The sequence below is a fragment of the Caloenas nicobarica genome, chromosome 4 (genome assembly GCF_036013445.1).
Source record: "Caloenas nicobarica isolate bCalNic1 chromosome 4, bCalNic1.hap1, whole genome shotgun sequence".
Lineage (NCBI taxonomy): Eukaryota > Metazoa > Chordata > Aves > Columbiformes > Columbidae > Caloenas > Caloenas nicobarica.
This window is the reverse complement of record NC_088248.1, coordinates 34,290,933-34,307,757: the sequence shown is the minus strand read 5'-3', so window position 1 is coordinate 34,307,757 and position 16,825 is coordinate 34,290,933. Positions and strand designations below refer to the sequence as shown.

The 16,825-nt window shown below is 37.8% G+C and overlaps 1 protein-coding gene across 3 annotated transcripts in view; it reads right to left on the bottom strand.

Moving 5' to 3' along the window:
* The window catches only part of GUCY1A1 (guanylate cyclase 1 soluble subunit alpha 1), a 36,919-nt gene that overhangs the window by 7,143 nt on the left and 12,951 nt on the right, over window positions 1-16,825 (bottom strand). For 2 of the 3 annotated variants that reach the window (XM_065633429.1, XM_065633430.1), the window contains exons 2-5: window positions 6,644-7,050; window positions 3,648-3,709; window positions 1,986-2,044; window positions 206-915 (exon numbers count right to left, since the gene is read on the bottom strand). In XM_065633429.1, the coding sequence (XP_065489501.1) occupies window positions 206-915; window positions 1,986-2,044; window positions 3,648-3,709; window positions 6,644-6,892 (1,080 nt within the window). In that variant the 5' untranslated portion in view covers window positions 6,893-7,050. Of the gene's footprint in view, window positions 1-205; window positions 916-1,985; window positions 2,045-3,647; window positions 3,710-6,643; window positions 7,051-9,755; window positions 9,846-16,825 lie in introns of those variants that run through there. The other variant, XM_065633431.1, reaches the window with a different exon arrangement.

Genomic DNA, 16,825 nt, shown 5'->3' with positions numbered 1-16,825 from the left:
TTAAAGTCCTAAAGCAGAGTTTTGAATGAATATTGGCTTCAGAATCTGAATTACATTAGAGTGCCATCAATAAATCATTACTGTTCAGTTCTGTTAGTTGTTGAGAGGTAGACAATGCAAAATGCACCATGTTTTGTGGCTATTTTAACTCTACCTTAGGAAAACAATTTCCTCACAGAAGTAATGGCTATAAAAAGTCTCTTACCATGGATGACTTCATATCAGTATTATCCCATCTTCTGACTCGTACAGTAAACTGCATATTTAGCATGGTCATTATTCCACTAAAAGTGCAGCTTACTTTGGGGGTGAGAATTTCAAAATACTCTTCAAAATTTGGCTTAGCTTGAAATTCTCTCCTGGTCAAAAGTCTTCTTATTCCATTTCCAATTTGAAGAACTGACATATCCTTGTCAAACATAAAATGAAACGGGAAAGTCTTACAGAACATAGAGGCAGGAATCACAAGTGAAGACTGTGGTTTACATGGAGATAAGGAAGGTTTTGCGCTTTTGACATGTATAGAATACAGCAAATAAGGCTGATTAGCAAACTCAGTGCAGTCATTATGGAAACAAGGAGGCATGAGCATCACTTCCACCTCAGTTTCATACAAAATATGAGCTGCTGCTTTAATAATACCAGATAGAATAAGACTTGTGATTTTCTTAGGAAAGAAATAATACACATTTAAGAAGTCCTGATCTTTCTCCAGGCATAATATGGAAGCATCTTCAAGTCTGTCCTTTTTTCCTGCTTCCTGGTTGTGGCCACTCTGCCTCAGCAGAGTAGTGAAACTGTTCAAGAAGTCCTTAAGGGTTCCTCCAATAACCCCTAATATGTGTTCATCCTCTTCGTAGCATATTTTGAACAGCTCTTCACCAAGGGATTCCCGTAGAGACTCCACAGGAACACCTGCATGGAATCACGTTTTAGTCAGAACTGCATTGATCATGCTGAATCACAGGCTAACCTCCACCTTTTTCATGCTAGACCAAATCAAATAATTAGCAATATCTTCCCCTGATCCAGCACTGATACCTAAGGTTCCTCCATTCAGGAGTCCTGCTGTAACCAAAGACATACTTGTGGTGCCTGGAAAACAGGGACACAATAAGTTGCAGTTTGGAAAGATCCAACATCCAGTGTTCTTTGTAGAGATGTAGACAAAATGAATGTACATTTTGGCACAGGATTTAACCCGATTCCCTTAGCTTGATATAAAGAAATAAAATAGGAATTTAAAAATTTAAAATAAGAATAAAAAAGGATCTGTGCACACATGCAGATATAAGTACTATGCCTGATCCAATAAATGAAACGACCTTAGGAGTATTCCACGGTACTGAGGCCAATTGGCATAGAAGAGCTCACATCTTTGCTAGTAAATTCATTTTAACAGGATAACTGCATGCAGACTGACTATTGGGAATGTTCCAACTCCCCAACTGTTACTGGGAATCATTTGGAGAAGTGTTATCTGTCACAGGCCAACTGTGTGCCAGGACCAGCGTAACAGTTTAAGTGCACAGAAGACCACCTTCCAGTTCCTGGAAATGTTAATTTATTATTACAGATGTAGCCAGAAAGTTCTGTATTGCAAATTACAGCAGTTCTCTTCCAACAGACTATAGTCCTTCAGAAGATGAAAAGGATCGAACAGTTTTTCATGAGTATAAAACTGTAATTTATCACTGAATGTGTGTTACAAGTCTCTCTAGATGTTGGATCTGAGGGGTGGATGATTCTATGACAGCTCAGACTTGAGAAACTCAGCCCTTTAGCTCAAATTTTGACACTCTGGACTGTCAGTTGCAGAGATCACCTTTAGGCTCTGTGTTGTCAGCATCACTGCATCCCTTACATGGAGGAAATTATTTATTTATAACTAGCCTAATTTATATATACATATATTACTTTATATATATAACTTACATTTAATCTATATATTTATATATACATATTATTAAACAAGCTTACATTACCTGCTGCATTAGCGTGATCACTGATTATTTTTTCAAGATCTTCACTATCCCCAGTTTTTCTGTAAAGATGATAAAAATATAAATAAACCCCCGGAAAAATCAAGATAAACATGGTAAAAATCGTAAGCAGCAGAAGTCACCTACACTGCCTTTAATGCGTATAGACCAATTTTTGCTGATCAAATAGACAGTTTTTCATTAATTGAAAAAAGAGGCTTGGTAGGATCTTAGATTATCCTGTGTATTAGTGATACATTACAGTTTTAGTGGTCTCAGTTCAGATTATGATTGAGGACATGTTTTAGAATATCATTAATTAAAAACTCGTAGGTTGGAACAGTCCTGGGGTTTGTTTGGTTCAGTTTCTTTGCTTGAAGCCATAACTATATTTTGTAACATATTGTAAAATATAATTGGAATTTACATTCAAGCATTTATTGGAATTACAGTCAACTCAAAAGAGGTGGGAAAGTATGTCTGTTTTGAGAGGAAATGCCAGTAACAACTATTAACTTAAAAATTACTTGTTCATTGGTAGTAATCCAGATTCTGTGACACAAAACTGCAGACCTCTGACTTCTCTGAGGTCAATAAACGTCAACCTGAATGTCAGACACAAAAATGATGAGAAGGACATGTAGCTTAGACTAATTTCCCTATAATGGTACATGCTTTCTGAATTTCTTTACTTGAAATACCTTAGATATGTTTATATGCAAAAGCAATACAGACATTTAGATCTGTTTTACATTTGCATTCAGAATAGCATAATATTTTTTGTTTCAAACTAATACTGCAGGAAGCAACACAAAATTAAAGAGTGGGAAAATATTCATATCAATAAGGCAGTCAGCAATTGCAATGCACAGCTGACCAGCTATCTTTGGTTCAGTCAATGCATATGAAGTGCTTTAAGAATATCAAGTGTAATTTAAAAGATACATTGTAATTATCCTTATCAAGTTGAGCAACAATGCAGTTTCCAACTTCATTATTCTCCTCCACTTTTGAAAGGAGATCTAAACTGAGGGCTTGTTTTTTCAAATGCATTCCATACATTGAATCCTCAATGTATAATGAGACACTAAGAAATTCTCAATCCCTACAAGGCTTAAATGATTAATATTAGATTAGTACTACAATGAGTTCCTCAGAAACGGCAACCAGAAACCAAGGGAGCCCAGTAAACACATGCATGTCAGGATCTGTAGTGTATGATTGCTGGCTGTATCAGAAGCCTTTTTTTTTTTTTTTTAAATAATACTAATTGTTTGCATTTCAAATTCTTTTCCTGGAATCTTAGAAACACTGGGCTTGATCCATATACAACCATATCTACATTTCCATCTATGCCTGCGTAGTCTTCGAGTTCCTCCGAAACACTTGCTTATTTTAAACAAAGTCCTTGCCTGTTTCCCTGCACAAATGGCTACATTTGACCATGAAGTTAACTTTGTGAGTGATTTAAATATTTGTGAATATTTTAAAATAAACAAAATCATTATTAACTTACATTACATGAAAGGTTACACACCAATTTGACAAGATAATTGAAAACAGATTCCAGAAGTCCTGATTCCCAGCCACCACCCCAGTCCCTATGAGTTGCCTGCAAAACACTTTTGCTGTCAAGTTAGTTGCAAACCCATTACGCATGCATACCTGGTTTCTTTTATTCTGTGTTTTGCAAGCGTTCTCTGAAGTGCAAGATTTAGTCTTTCAAACTGGGGAAGAAAAAAAGGCATGTTGATTAAAATGTCATTGCTGAAAATTTAATTGTCAGTAATATTTTTATACAGAAAAGAATTACTTTGGTGTCATTGGAACTAACAGCTTTTTTCAAGATGGTGTAGTTGTTAGAAACAGCATGTCATTTCTGTGTGTGGGGTCTAGTTTACGTTGATGTCTTTGGCTCCAGTACCACTGTAATTAAGCCCCTTAGCTGATGTGTGCCAGTGGTTGTGCACGTTAAATATCGTGATATGCTTTACCTCCAAGTTGTCATATAGCAATAAAGACAGTGCTGCTAAGAGATAAGTATAACTAACCCAACTTTCTATTATTACACACTCCTCCCAAAAAACACCCTACCATACATGCAAAATGTAGAAAAAAATCTTTTCGGTTTAAAATATGTTCACTTAACAAAAAAAGCCAGTTATATTCTGCAACGTGCCCACAGCAAGACATTTAAAACTGGCTCTTCTAACTAGTAACTTTTATTGGAATATTAAGAGTAATTTTTTTTTCAGGGCAATGTTCAGAACTGTCAAGGTTGAAATGGCAAAAGGTGACAGAGTTTCAAATGCAGCTATAAAAGATCAAGATAACATTCTGTGCTTCAGATCACCTTGTTTTCTGTTTTCAAGATTATAGCATTTCAAGACAATGTTAAAACCATTAATTTTATATTTGTATAAGAAGAATTTCAGCTATGTATGCTGCAAACTCAAATATCTGCCAGATGAAAATCTAGTCACTGTAAATAATCTTTGTAAAAGGATTCTGTCATAAAAGACCCTTTTAGAGTATCATGAACATTTACCTTAATTTATCTCAATCACATGGTTCCATATCCTTTCTGTAGTTCCTAATTGGAACAGATACAACACTTTCCAAACATGCATATTTCAAGCTGTTGGGGCCAGCAAAGCTGTTTTATGTACGTAGTATCTGATCATTCAAAACCCAAACTCCCCGTAGAGACAGGGTCATAGAATAGTGCTATACTGCCATGAGACAATTTGGCTGTGAGGTTTGCTGTGGTCTGTTTTTCCTTCACTTTTCAGAAACTAGCATTTTCTACTGCATCGTTTACTTTTTGTATTTTCAAAAGGAAAGTTTGGACACACAAAGAAAATATCACGTGAAAGAAAGGGAATATATCCTGGAAACGGTTTCCAAGCAAAAATCTAAATTGAACAACTCTTCTACCACATATATGAACACAATGTAAATTACATCTGTGTGTAAACAGGTACAGTAAGTGGAATGCCAAGCAATAAATTACTTATCTCCAAGTAATATTCTCTATATTTCTGTAAACACCTGAAGAAGCAAATAAAACAATCGCATGCACTGCATTATATCTCAAATTTAATCAGCAGTTATTCTGGATTCACTGTGTCCTGGAGTCCCATGCACAACTGACTGTTTTCATGAATCAATCGGGGTCATGATGTGACCCCCTGTTTTGGAGTTTCCAATTGGAAAGAAAATTATGTTAGTTAGATGTTAGAAGATGATGGTTAAGTAAGGCACTATAAAGTATCTAAGCAATGAAAAACATGTTTTTAAATAAGCGAAACCCTTCTATGGAAAATAACTGGGATTGGGAAGATGCTTAGGTCTTGACTCCAAATCAGCACAAGAACAGACTACTGTACGTGGATAAAGTTCCAAAGCATATGACTTGAATAACTGTAAGTAGCAATGACGATAACCTTGAACTTCAGTAGCTCCTCAGGTACATGGTCATAATATCCTTGACCTTACCAAGCTTTTGTCCCAGCTGATGAAATAGCCTATCGTGATTATATAATAGGCAGCTGCATTCATTTATATTATTCTTTAAACAAAAAAAATCAATTATTTCATTAAAAGTCCCACCCAAAACTATATACTAGAAAAGAAATACAGCAATCATGACACCATAGAAAGGCTGCTTTGCTGGTTCATTCTTGAGTTAAAAGTTCTTTCCTTTATACATTCAAAGATCAGTTTAAAGGGATGACTTCTCTGTAAGTGCAGCAGCGGTAAAAAAGGGTCTACCAAAAATTGGTAATGTAGAGTTTTAACGAAAGGGTAATAGATGAAGATTTGCAAAAACAGGTTGGCAAATAGATTTAACAAAACTTCAGCACATTTAGTAAGGTACACTGAATGTCAAGTAATAGAATTGTAATTGAGTATACAGAGTTGGCCAGTTGCTATTTGTAGTCCAAATATATACCAGTCAGTTACTTCACACTTTCCACAGAATTCGAGGCAAGCCCAAGTTTTGAATTTTATGGAGCTGTATTTTTCATGTTCCTTTTACAGAGACAAACCATGGTATTCATCTCCACTCAGGCAAATACCTGTGGATGCACTGTACCTGTTTTCAGTTGAGTTGAGCAGACATAAGAATACCTTTGTGGCAAACACAGACAGAAATGTTTTTAAAAATAGTATGGCAAGAGGTTAGCATCACAACAGGTGAAAACAGCCATTTTAATTTTTCTGTGATAATGAGTAATGCACATAGCAGTACAGATTCAGTTAGGTGAATTGATGAGGTGACCACATAATTAACATAATTAGGTAACGAGACAGAGTTTCTCTAACTGTAACTCTACGTTTAAAAATTGCTACAGAAATACATGGATTTAAAAGGAACAATTAAAATGATCAGTGGAAGGTTGCAAATACAAGGCAAAAATATAGGGAAATAAGCGATGGTGTTAAAATATGCAAAACTGATTGTGGCAAAATTGTATCCAGAAGGAATGGAAGAGGATGAAATGAGGATATAAACTATGCAGAACTACATAAGAACACAAACTTTGAAGCGAAAGCAACTTTTGAAAGGCTTACACCTAAAGGAGTGTATAAAATACTTTTTTAATATTTATAAGTAAATGCTATTAAATTATTATTATTATGCAGTATCTATTTACCTCAGGAAAGAGTAGTTTGCAGATGCTTTCAGTTAATGTGTGCAGGTACACTTTACTTCTGCTCGTTTTCCTTTGTGGAAGATTTCCGTGAGCATCTTTTTCATGGACTTCTTTGCAGATGGGCAAAGCAGCTCTAGAGTTGTTTTCTGTGCAGTCCTTGTCATGGTCCTCAGTAATGGGACTTTGAGGCAGCAGGGAGAAAGGACATTCTCCTGTGATCTTCAAGTCTTTCAGTTTTGTACAGAACATACTGTACAAAGTGTCTCTCTTCAGATTAACAGTACTTGGCTTTGTGTTTAATAGTTCTGTTTACTAACAAGAGCAGAAGATGCCAGAATAGCAGATAAGGCAACCACTGTGGAAGATTATTGGTAGCTATAAATCACCACAGGAACAAATGTGTGCCCCTACGAAACAAGAAGACATGAAAAAGAAATTAAAAACATTTATGTTGTCTTTCAAATTCCTGTGACGTGACGGTTTGATCATATGTGCATTAAAATAATGGCTTTTCTAGGATCTTGCTCAAGAGAGCACTGAGGCTCATGTGCCATTTTAAGCATGTAATCCCTCCTGACTTCGGTGCTTCAGGTAACATAAAGCTGCGTGCATGGTTAAATTCTTGGCTGAACTGGGGCTCTAGAGATTAAGGCAGAGGAGTTGTTTTATCTGATGTATCTTGGGTCACATTGATGGATGAGGTTTCTAAAAGAATAAAGAGCAGAATTCTAATACAAAAAAACTTTTTAATTCTTCATAAGCAGCTATTAAAAACTACCTGATGCGGCACAATGATACTGATTTGTTGGGGATACTTAAATCTCAATTTACTTGATGCCCAAGATATCCTTTTTATGACAGAGAAATGTATGACTGAAGTTAGTACTTGCACTTTTGGAACAGCAAACCATCCAAGACCAAAGATTAGCACCTTGTGGAAAAGCCATGGCCGGGGACAAATAACATCATGGGCATTTGACCACATAGCTGATGTAGTTGCTTGGAAACACTGAGCGATTTTTACGTTTTTGAAGGTGATATCTTTCAAATAACACATTAAAAAAGGGGCTGAAATTTTAATGTTAATAATTGTTCCCTGTTTGTTACATTTATTTCAGTAAGACTTAATGTGAAAAAGGCTCTTCCCTTAAGGGCTTCGTTTTCTATCGACTGGATCTCATTGAATCAGATCCTCTCATCCTCATACAATACTCCAACAAGGTAATCCTTGAGAGCTTTTGGCGACTCTGGAAGCAGCCGAAGTATCACACTTCTCTCTCTGGAGATACAGTACAATGACACTTTATTTCAGAGGTACTATGGCTTTAATCAGCCTGCAGACCACACTGCTTATTTCTGCCCCTGAGACACCCAAAGGGCTTTTAGAGTCACACAGCAACTGTACCGGGGTTAAAAATAACTAATTCCCTGGTGCAGGTTATCAGCTGCTTCTTTTGAAACAGCTGGAATGAACGGTGCGGCAGAGGGGGCTGCAGACCCAGCACAAGCGGCACGGAGGAGAGGAGGAATGGGCAGAACCTGCTTTGGCTGAACCTGCTGCCGAAAAAATACATTTGGCGGAAAAGGCCCTTTTAAAGTATACTGTAATACTGATGGTGTCAGGCCAGCTTCTAGGGGACATCTATCAATATTATTAAAGCATTAAGAATCAATAAACACAGTGCTAAGAACAAGCGGCTGAAGAATGTTTGCATGACATTCCATATTTCTGATTTGAGATTTTACACAGAACTCATTTGTGTCTACTGCATATATATCAGTAATGCTTTTTTTTTTATTTAATACTGTTGTGTAGCAAATGAGGCAGTGAAAAAATTCAAGCCAGAACCACGTTCTCAATATAGAAATACACACAATACTTCATAATGTATTCATTGTTATATATATATGTAAAAGTATTTTTATTCAGGAGCCATTATGTAACCTTGTATCACTTCACTAAAAAAGAGAAGCAGAAAAGAACCACATTTTCTGAAGTTAGACTGATCTGTGTACTTGTCCTGGTTTTGTTAAAAATGAGACCAGTTTCTCTTTTCGTGAATTTTTCTTTCAGCTAAGTTCTTCTAAATAACTGCACTTTTCTGAAGTTGGATACATGTTTTTCCAGACATAGCAATGGTACGCAAGGTTGCTGATGTGAATGCACGTCCTGTATTTGCAAGGAGGGGTGAACTGAACAGGTGACAAAAACTGACCAACTAAGTATTCCATCCCATCCATGTCATACATCATATAAAGGTGGGAGATCACGATGGTCTCGCTCTCTTCGACTATGGCCGGCACCTGGAGAGGACCCTGTCTGCCGTCCCTGTGATCTGAGGCCTAGTGACAGACCCTGCATCCCTGAATCCAGTTCCAGTTTGCTGTGGAGTCCAACCCAGGACTTTCGGGTGCCTGCCCTGCATCTGCTGAAGCAGTGCGGAGCCGGGAAATTCAAGATTGGTTTTATATATTTTGTATTATTTTCTCTATTTTATTAGTAGCATTAGTAAAACATTTTTAACTTTTTCCAACTTGCAAGTCCTCTCTCTCTTTGCCTCTCTTTGCCCTCCTATTGCCTTTCCTTGGTGGGGGTGGGGAGGGGGCGGAGGGGAGAGGGGAAAGGGGAGGGGGTTAACAAAGCATCTGCCACTGTTTATTGTCCCCCTGCAATTAAACAGTGACAGTACTGAAAGAAACTGTTAAGAAAAACAGTTGCATAAATGTATATATGCACAATTGTCAAAGGATAAAAAAATTTGTGGCTTTGATGGATCTTAATCACATATACTCATGGCCTTTGCTGAATTTGGGCCTTACATTTCAAGGTAAAACTTGAATTTATAAAATAAGACTACTAAAACTTTTTAAACCAAGTATACTAGCATTTTGGAAGAAAAAAAAACCTGAAATGTATTTTTGTGAAAAAACAGATAATAAAACATTTAAAACATCTCCCAGTGAATGTAATACTGCATCTATATGCGCTGCTATTAAGAACAAACGAACAAACAAACAAACCCACCCAAATGTTTGTCTCTCTGTGAAGAATGTCAGACTGAATTAATGGCTAAACTAGATACCAGCAAATATTTACTGCATTTGCACTAACCGAGAACAAAGGAAGTGGATGACCTTCAGCAATTACCAGTAGTTTTGGTGTTGGTTCTTTTTTTTCCTGCTGCTGAAACTACTTCTCTGTTTCTACAAGACAATAATTTGGAATTATTTGAGGGTTCACTTCCATGCTAGCATATTGTATTTTACTTAAATTACATTTGATGTGGTAGGAAAAATACCCAAGCAGGTAGAATCAGCTCTGTGAAGGAAGCAGTGCCATTCTTTTACACCTGGAAAACCTGAAGTCTCCAGAAGCTGCCAGGTGGGAAGGAGAGGTCCTAGACGATCATGGGCCAGGACTTATTCAGGGGCAAAGTGGGCACAGATGTGAAGGTGCCTGAGTCAACAAAGCTGCTGGACACGCAGCTACTGGGTCTGCACCTGCTTTTTGCAATGCAGCCCACCATCCTTTGGGCTGCAGGACACTCACATTCAGCCTCTTCCACCCCTGGCAGGGACTGGAATCTGTGCCCTTGCTCTAAACATGATCTTGGGCTCCTGCCAATTGCTATTTATGAAAAAATCATTATTGATCTGCAGGAAAGTGGAGATCCACAATGTTTCTAGTAATAACACTGTTGTACAAAACCAGTATCATTAATGTACAGATCTTTAAATTCCAAGTAATGATGATAGAGTTCCTAAAGAAAGTTTCCTGCAGAACTATTTGCTAAGTACCCTGAAGTTCTTGTTTTCCCAGAAAAAAGTGGGATGGTTCTTTGATAACATATATTGCAGTTTAAAGTCAACTTAATAGGCATAACAATTTTCAAACACTCACCAATTCCAGACTCTCTTCCTGACCTCTGCAATGACAAGACTCTCTGAATCACATCTTTAAAGAAACAAAGTGGAAAACCTAATTCCATTACTCAAATACTGAAAGAACCCATGCATATACTAGGTCTTCCTTTATTAAAACATCAAGTTTGCATGTGGTAATATAAGTAAAATTCAGAAAAAAGTCTATTATGTTATAGGAAAACCTGTCTCACGCAGTAATTAGACAGTGATTTTAAAGGTCTGACAGGAAAAAGATAATAAATTGCTATTGCAGTGTTTACAGAAGGAATTTCAGCAGTATAAGGGACCTTGAAAAGGTATGAGGAGATGGCACACATCATAGGTTAAGTGAAACATTTGCAGATGTGTTTCAAGATTGAGGAACACCAGCCCTCCCATTGTTCACAATGTTTAAAGACATTTTCTGCCCATAATAAAAAAATAAGAAACATCAGGAAACATGGGAAAAGTTTCTGGTTTTAATTTCTCTCCAAACATGCTTTGAGAGAGCTCATCCCAGGGGAGCAGCAATGTTTAATGTGAATTCTCCGTCTCTGCCATATTAATTGCTGTCATATTTACCTTGGGAAGTAAATTGAAAATTAAAACTAAATCATCTGCTGTGAGATCAAACTACGAGTAGCCAATTTATTCCATGTCTGCCTGAATGCAACATGGCACTGTGCCATTCAGAAAAACTAAGATGACTGTACATAGTATAGTCATAGGAGCAGAATAACTTAAAATGCTTTGTGCAAACATTTCATTGTATATTTACATCTATACTTGTCTTACAGCCAAAATGCCTTCCTGTATGCTTATTTGTACTAGTTGCTTCTGAATATTTTCCTCTGCTAAAACATTTTCTTGACAATGGCATGAAATACAGTGCAATGAATCAATCATACAGTAAAACTCTCTAATATTAACACAGCCATTTATAAGAATTAAGCAATTCCACTTGTTAGCAGTAGCTAAAGTTGGGTTATGATCTTACTTTATGGACACGGGTCAAAAATTAGAAGCAACATTAAATGTGTTTTTCTTCTTATGAGCAGATTCCTCTGCTCAGACTAGGACAGAATATGGTATTGTGCTATAATGTCATTTTTTTAAATTTTTAATCATCCATGTCACTTTGTTAGGTGAACTGCAGGGGTTCAGTGTGGTCTGGGAGACGTTGCCTCAGGAGAAGCAGCTGTTAACTTCTGACTTGTCTTTATGTAAAATGGAGGCTTGTGATTCCCCTTGAGCTCTGATCTCTGAGGGATTCAGAAATCACAGCTTTTTGCCTCATGCCAGTCAGCAGAGCTCTGCACAGAGCAAGGCAGGAACTGCTTCTTTTATGCACCAGAAAAACACAACCGGCTTCTAGCAAGACAGGTCAGTACCCATCACCCTATCAGTAGCAGCTCACTGTGTTGTGCCTGTCAGCAGACAAACACAGGGAAAATAACTAAATCCTATCATTTTGTTTTATTAATCTGAAGTGCAATATCTGCACTTCACTTTTTCTAATTCAAGTGCTGTGTGTAGCAACAGAATGAAAGCCCTGGTGATTTGTCAGTTTCCAAGGATTTTAGGGAGGGTTCTAAAATACTCAGAGGAAATTGCTCAAGTCTGCATCAATGTATAAGTTAATATTTTAAGAAGTTAAAGTATTTATTAATCTTGTTAAATCCTGTACAAATAAATAAGCTTTCTTTGGCTGCTTCATTGTTAACTTAAACATGTTCAGAGTGCACACACTTTCAAAACCTTAATTTGTTTGGGTCTATTGCTGCTTTGGAGAGCACAAGATGTAAGTAACTGGGGGAGCCAGGCAAACCTGTTTACAATTTCTAAGTGGTAGTGAATCATATCTAACAGAAAAGTGCCAATTGTTGACTTAGATAGAGGACATCTTCGAAAAGATGTGTCCTTGTGAAGAGGAGTGAGACGTTGTCCAGCATCTCCCCTGTCAGTGGGGATGATGTTTGAGGCATTTGAAGATGCCTCATTTACCCCTTTCCAGTAATTTGGTCCTGATGTTAACGCAGTGAATACATTTGCTAACGTAGCTCAGCATTAACTGTGTCATCACATAAGAATAGTTTAAAAACCATATCATGTGTAACTTGCATGTTAGGTAAAGTGCACAGTAGGGATAGGATACCTAAATCTGCAGCAGCAACACGAATGTAATTAAAATATTGATCAGACCAAATTGCATAAATAATATAACTTTATGAAAAGAAAATTGCAAAACCAAGGACTTGAGCTCTAGGAAATCTGTAATATAGGTGACCATTCAATCCTAAATCATTACCACCCCTGTGTAGATACTAGCTTTACTTATCCTACTACAAAGTAGTATCATTTTTCTCCAGAAAGATTCTAGACTTTTTTACAGCACTGATTTTTCTTACTTGACCAAAGGCAATAACTGATGGAAAGGTTGTTATCCTCTCCGTACATCAGGATGAAACATGATCTTTGACAGAGAACTTCACAATAATTTAATGGTACCCAAGAAATTACCAGATTCAGCAATCTCAGATTCCACTCTAGCACTCAAAAGGAATACACTTTGTCAGGCATTAACTTTCTGCTTGTTCCCCTAAACTTCCACCCTTCTTTCTGACAATTCATCCCTTGTTCTGATCTGGCTGTACCCCAGAGCCCTTTAGAGTAGCCCTTTCATTTTTCACTCCAGAGCACTAATTGCCATTGTGTGCTGACCAAACCCAATTCCAGTGTCTTTACTGCCAGACGTAGCTCTGTTTGAGGCTATATCCGAGTATGCTTGAAACTTCTCCGTAAGTGACAGCATATTTTTGGTAGTAAGGAAATACCACAGCACACCACAACACTTACTGAATTATCTAGTGGGACCGCAGTGATTACCAAGCTACATACAAGGTAGTAAAGTGACTATGATAAAATAATACAAGACAGCAATCTGTTATTATTTTAACAGTCCAACCATTTTAGTAACTCATCCCAGTGATTGTCCTATGTGACTGCTTAGGGTAAGCTAAAAATCTAGACTTTGCTTACAAGAAATGCTTTGTCCCCACATAATGTGGAATTTCCTCACCTTTCTACCTATTTTCTTTATGAAGGGTTTTAAAAAACAGAGAAACGCAATGAAGTGTTCCTTCTGTGGTCCATGTCGAATAGATTGTGATCTGTATTACTGCAACACTAGACAGCTACCAAGACAGGAGATGAAGAAAATAAGTTATATCCTTTTCCATCTTGTCACTATTGTAATCAGCAGAAAATAAGTTTCATGGAGTAAGTAAACTTCAAAACTGCTAATATGTCTCATTTTAAGGTCACTACGAGACAGACATTTCTGCCGTTCTAAAATATTAGCATTTGTGTAATAACAAGCTCTATACCTTGATATTGAAGCCAGTGTTCTTGAAGACAGGAAAAAACCCTAGATTTAAAGTATCACTGAATTTCTGATACTGACTTTGTGATTGACTCATTTCATGGTCTGAAGCAAAACCCAGGATTCAAATATAGCCCTGAGAGTAGCCCAGACTCCAGATGTGAAAGTTATATTGCAGCCACATCTCTGGTTTCAATTAAAGGCACAGAAGGAACCCTAATTACTACACCCATGTTTTGGCATGTAGCTAAAGGAAGGACCGATTCCCAAATGTTACTTATAAAATATATATTTGTCATTTTAACTATCATATGTACTTTCATAAGGTAAATATTTTCCCAACGCTCGGACCAAATAACAGGGAGGCATGCTGAGAAGAAGATAGCGTGGGAAAAATATTCTCAGTTCCTGTGAGTCAAAGCCGATCTGTGCAAACACTCCATAGCCAGCCCAGCGGGCAGCCCCACAGCACCCGATTCTCTGCTCCCCCCATCACGCGCTCAGGCAGGAACAGCAGAAACAGCATCCCTCGGCCGTGGGACATCCTTGCACCCTCAGCCCTGGTCCCAGGCATCGTGACACCAGCCGAGCAACTCACGATGGAGATGCTGCCCCTGAAAACCCGGGCCTCCATCCACTGCCGGAGCTCTTGAGGTTCACAGCTCACAGGCGTTTTTCCTGAGACAGAGCTAAACATACCTCACAGGCACTAGAAAGAACCTGCTATATGTAACAATGATACATTACTTTTTTTTTTTTCTTGAGAAATCCTGATATTGAATAGACAGAACCGATGACACCTCAACTGATCTGGGTAGCCAGATGAGGAAGCAATTGGAACAGAAGAGGTGCTGCAGTGAGGACAAGCAAAACCAATCCAAAGTGTCTGGAAACTATTCTCACACTTTAAAGGAATATATTTTAAATTTAGCATTTAATCTGTATTTGCAGTCCACAAAAGTACAATACTTTCATGTAAATCATAAGAGGAAAGCTAAGAAATAAATGCATGTCTTCAGAACAACTTCTTTTTAAGAACCAAAACTTGTCCTGAGGAGGTGGTGTTCATGATAGTTAGCAGCAGTTAAATGTAAAGATCAAAGTCTTGCTAGAAGCCAATGGAATGTAAATTAGAATCCACATAAAGAGAACTGCTGTGGTTCTAGAATATGAAGTAATGGTCAATTGTGCTTATTGATTCTTTCCAGATACAAATGCATATAACATTACTCATTTAAGCAGACCTCTAACTTCGAACGTCTGCAAAACCTGATTTTTATTTAGCTCATAGAACAATTTTTCAGAGCAAAGAAATAAAACAGTATTGTACTTATGATTGCTATTAAAAGTGAAACCGAGGAACTTTTTATCTCGTAGTATTTGTCACTGAAATCTTTAGCTAGCATTTATCATCCAGGACAGCTGCATATTCTATAATAAATGAAATAACAAACTGTTTAAACTGGACTGGGTCCTGCACTTGGGTCGTAACAACCCCAAGCAACACTATAGGCTTGGAGAAGAGTGGCTGGAAAGCTGCCTGGTGGAAAGGGATCTGGGGGTGTTGATTGACAGCCGGCTGAACATGAGCCAGCAGTGTGCCCAGGTGGCCCAAAAGGCCAACAGCATCCTGGCTTGTATCAGGAATAGTGTGGCCAGCAGGACTAGGGCAGTGATCACCCCCCTGCACTCAGCACTGGTGAGGCCGCAGCTCGAATCCTGTGTTCAGTTTTGGGTCCCTCACTACAGGAAAAACATTGAGGTGCTGGAGAGAGTGCAGAGAAGGGCAACGAAGCTGGTGAGGGGCCTGGAACACAAGTCTGATGAGGAGCGGCTGAGGGAACTGGGGCTGTTAAGCCTGGAGAAAAGGAGGCTGAGGGGAGACCTTATTGCTGTCTACAACTACCTGAAAGGAGGTTGTAGCATGGAGGGTGTTGGTCTCAAGTAATGAGCCATAGAACAAGAGGAAATGCCCTTTAGTTGCACCAGAGGAACTTTAGTTTGGATATTAGGAAACATTTCTTCACAGAAAGAGTTGTCAGGCATTGGAACAGGCTGCCCAGGGAAGTGGTGGAGGCACCATCCCTGGAGGTATTTAAAAGATGTGTAGACATGGCACTTAGAGACATGGTTTAGTGGTGGACTTCGCAGTGTTAGGTTAACAGTTGGACTTGATGATCTTAAAGGTCTTTTCCAACTTAAATGATTCAGATTCTATGATTCTAAAATTTCCAAATTTGTAACAAATTAAGTAACTTCTCATTTGAGAACCATGGTCTGGATTAACTGTGAAGCATCTTCGGAGACAATAAAATAATTCTCCTACTTTTCCAAAGACACTTATCTCGCTGAGACTTGTGCATGCACGTACTCATCAAACCGAAGTTGAATGTGAGTATTTGATTACACAACTGACACACAAGTTTGCATAAATACCATTATTGTTTTCCCAAAGATAGCGGAGTATTGTAGAGCAATATAAAACACTGATTGTAGTGTCTTATGACAGCACATATGGTTAAATATTCCCTTTGTGTTCACAGCTTTAAATTATAATGAACAGCAAGTTTTATAAATAATGGAGTACTGAAAGTTTCCCTGAACTCTGTAGATCTTAGAGAACTGTTTGAAAATTAGGTCTGTAGAAAGCAAAGTGTTTTATTAGTAGATTTCAAGTGCAGAGTTTTCTGACTAGGTGCCAGCTGCCACTTCTGTTTACAATGTCTACAAAATCATTTTTGCACTGAAAATCACTGACAACTACTTTTCAATTTATTCCTAGTTACACACTCATGACAACTCCCATCGAAGTCAATAGCAGGTTTCTGGTTATAGAAGGGATAGGATTAAACCTAACAGATCTGTGACCGCTGTCACAGAAATACTGATTTGCATGT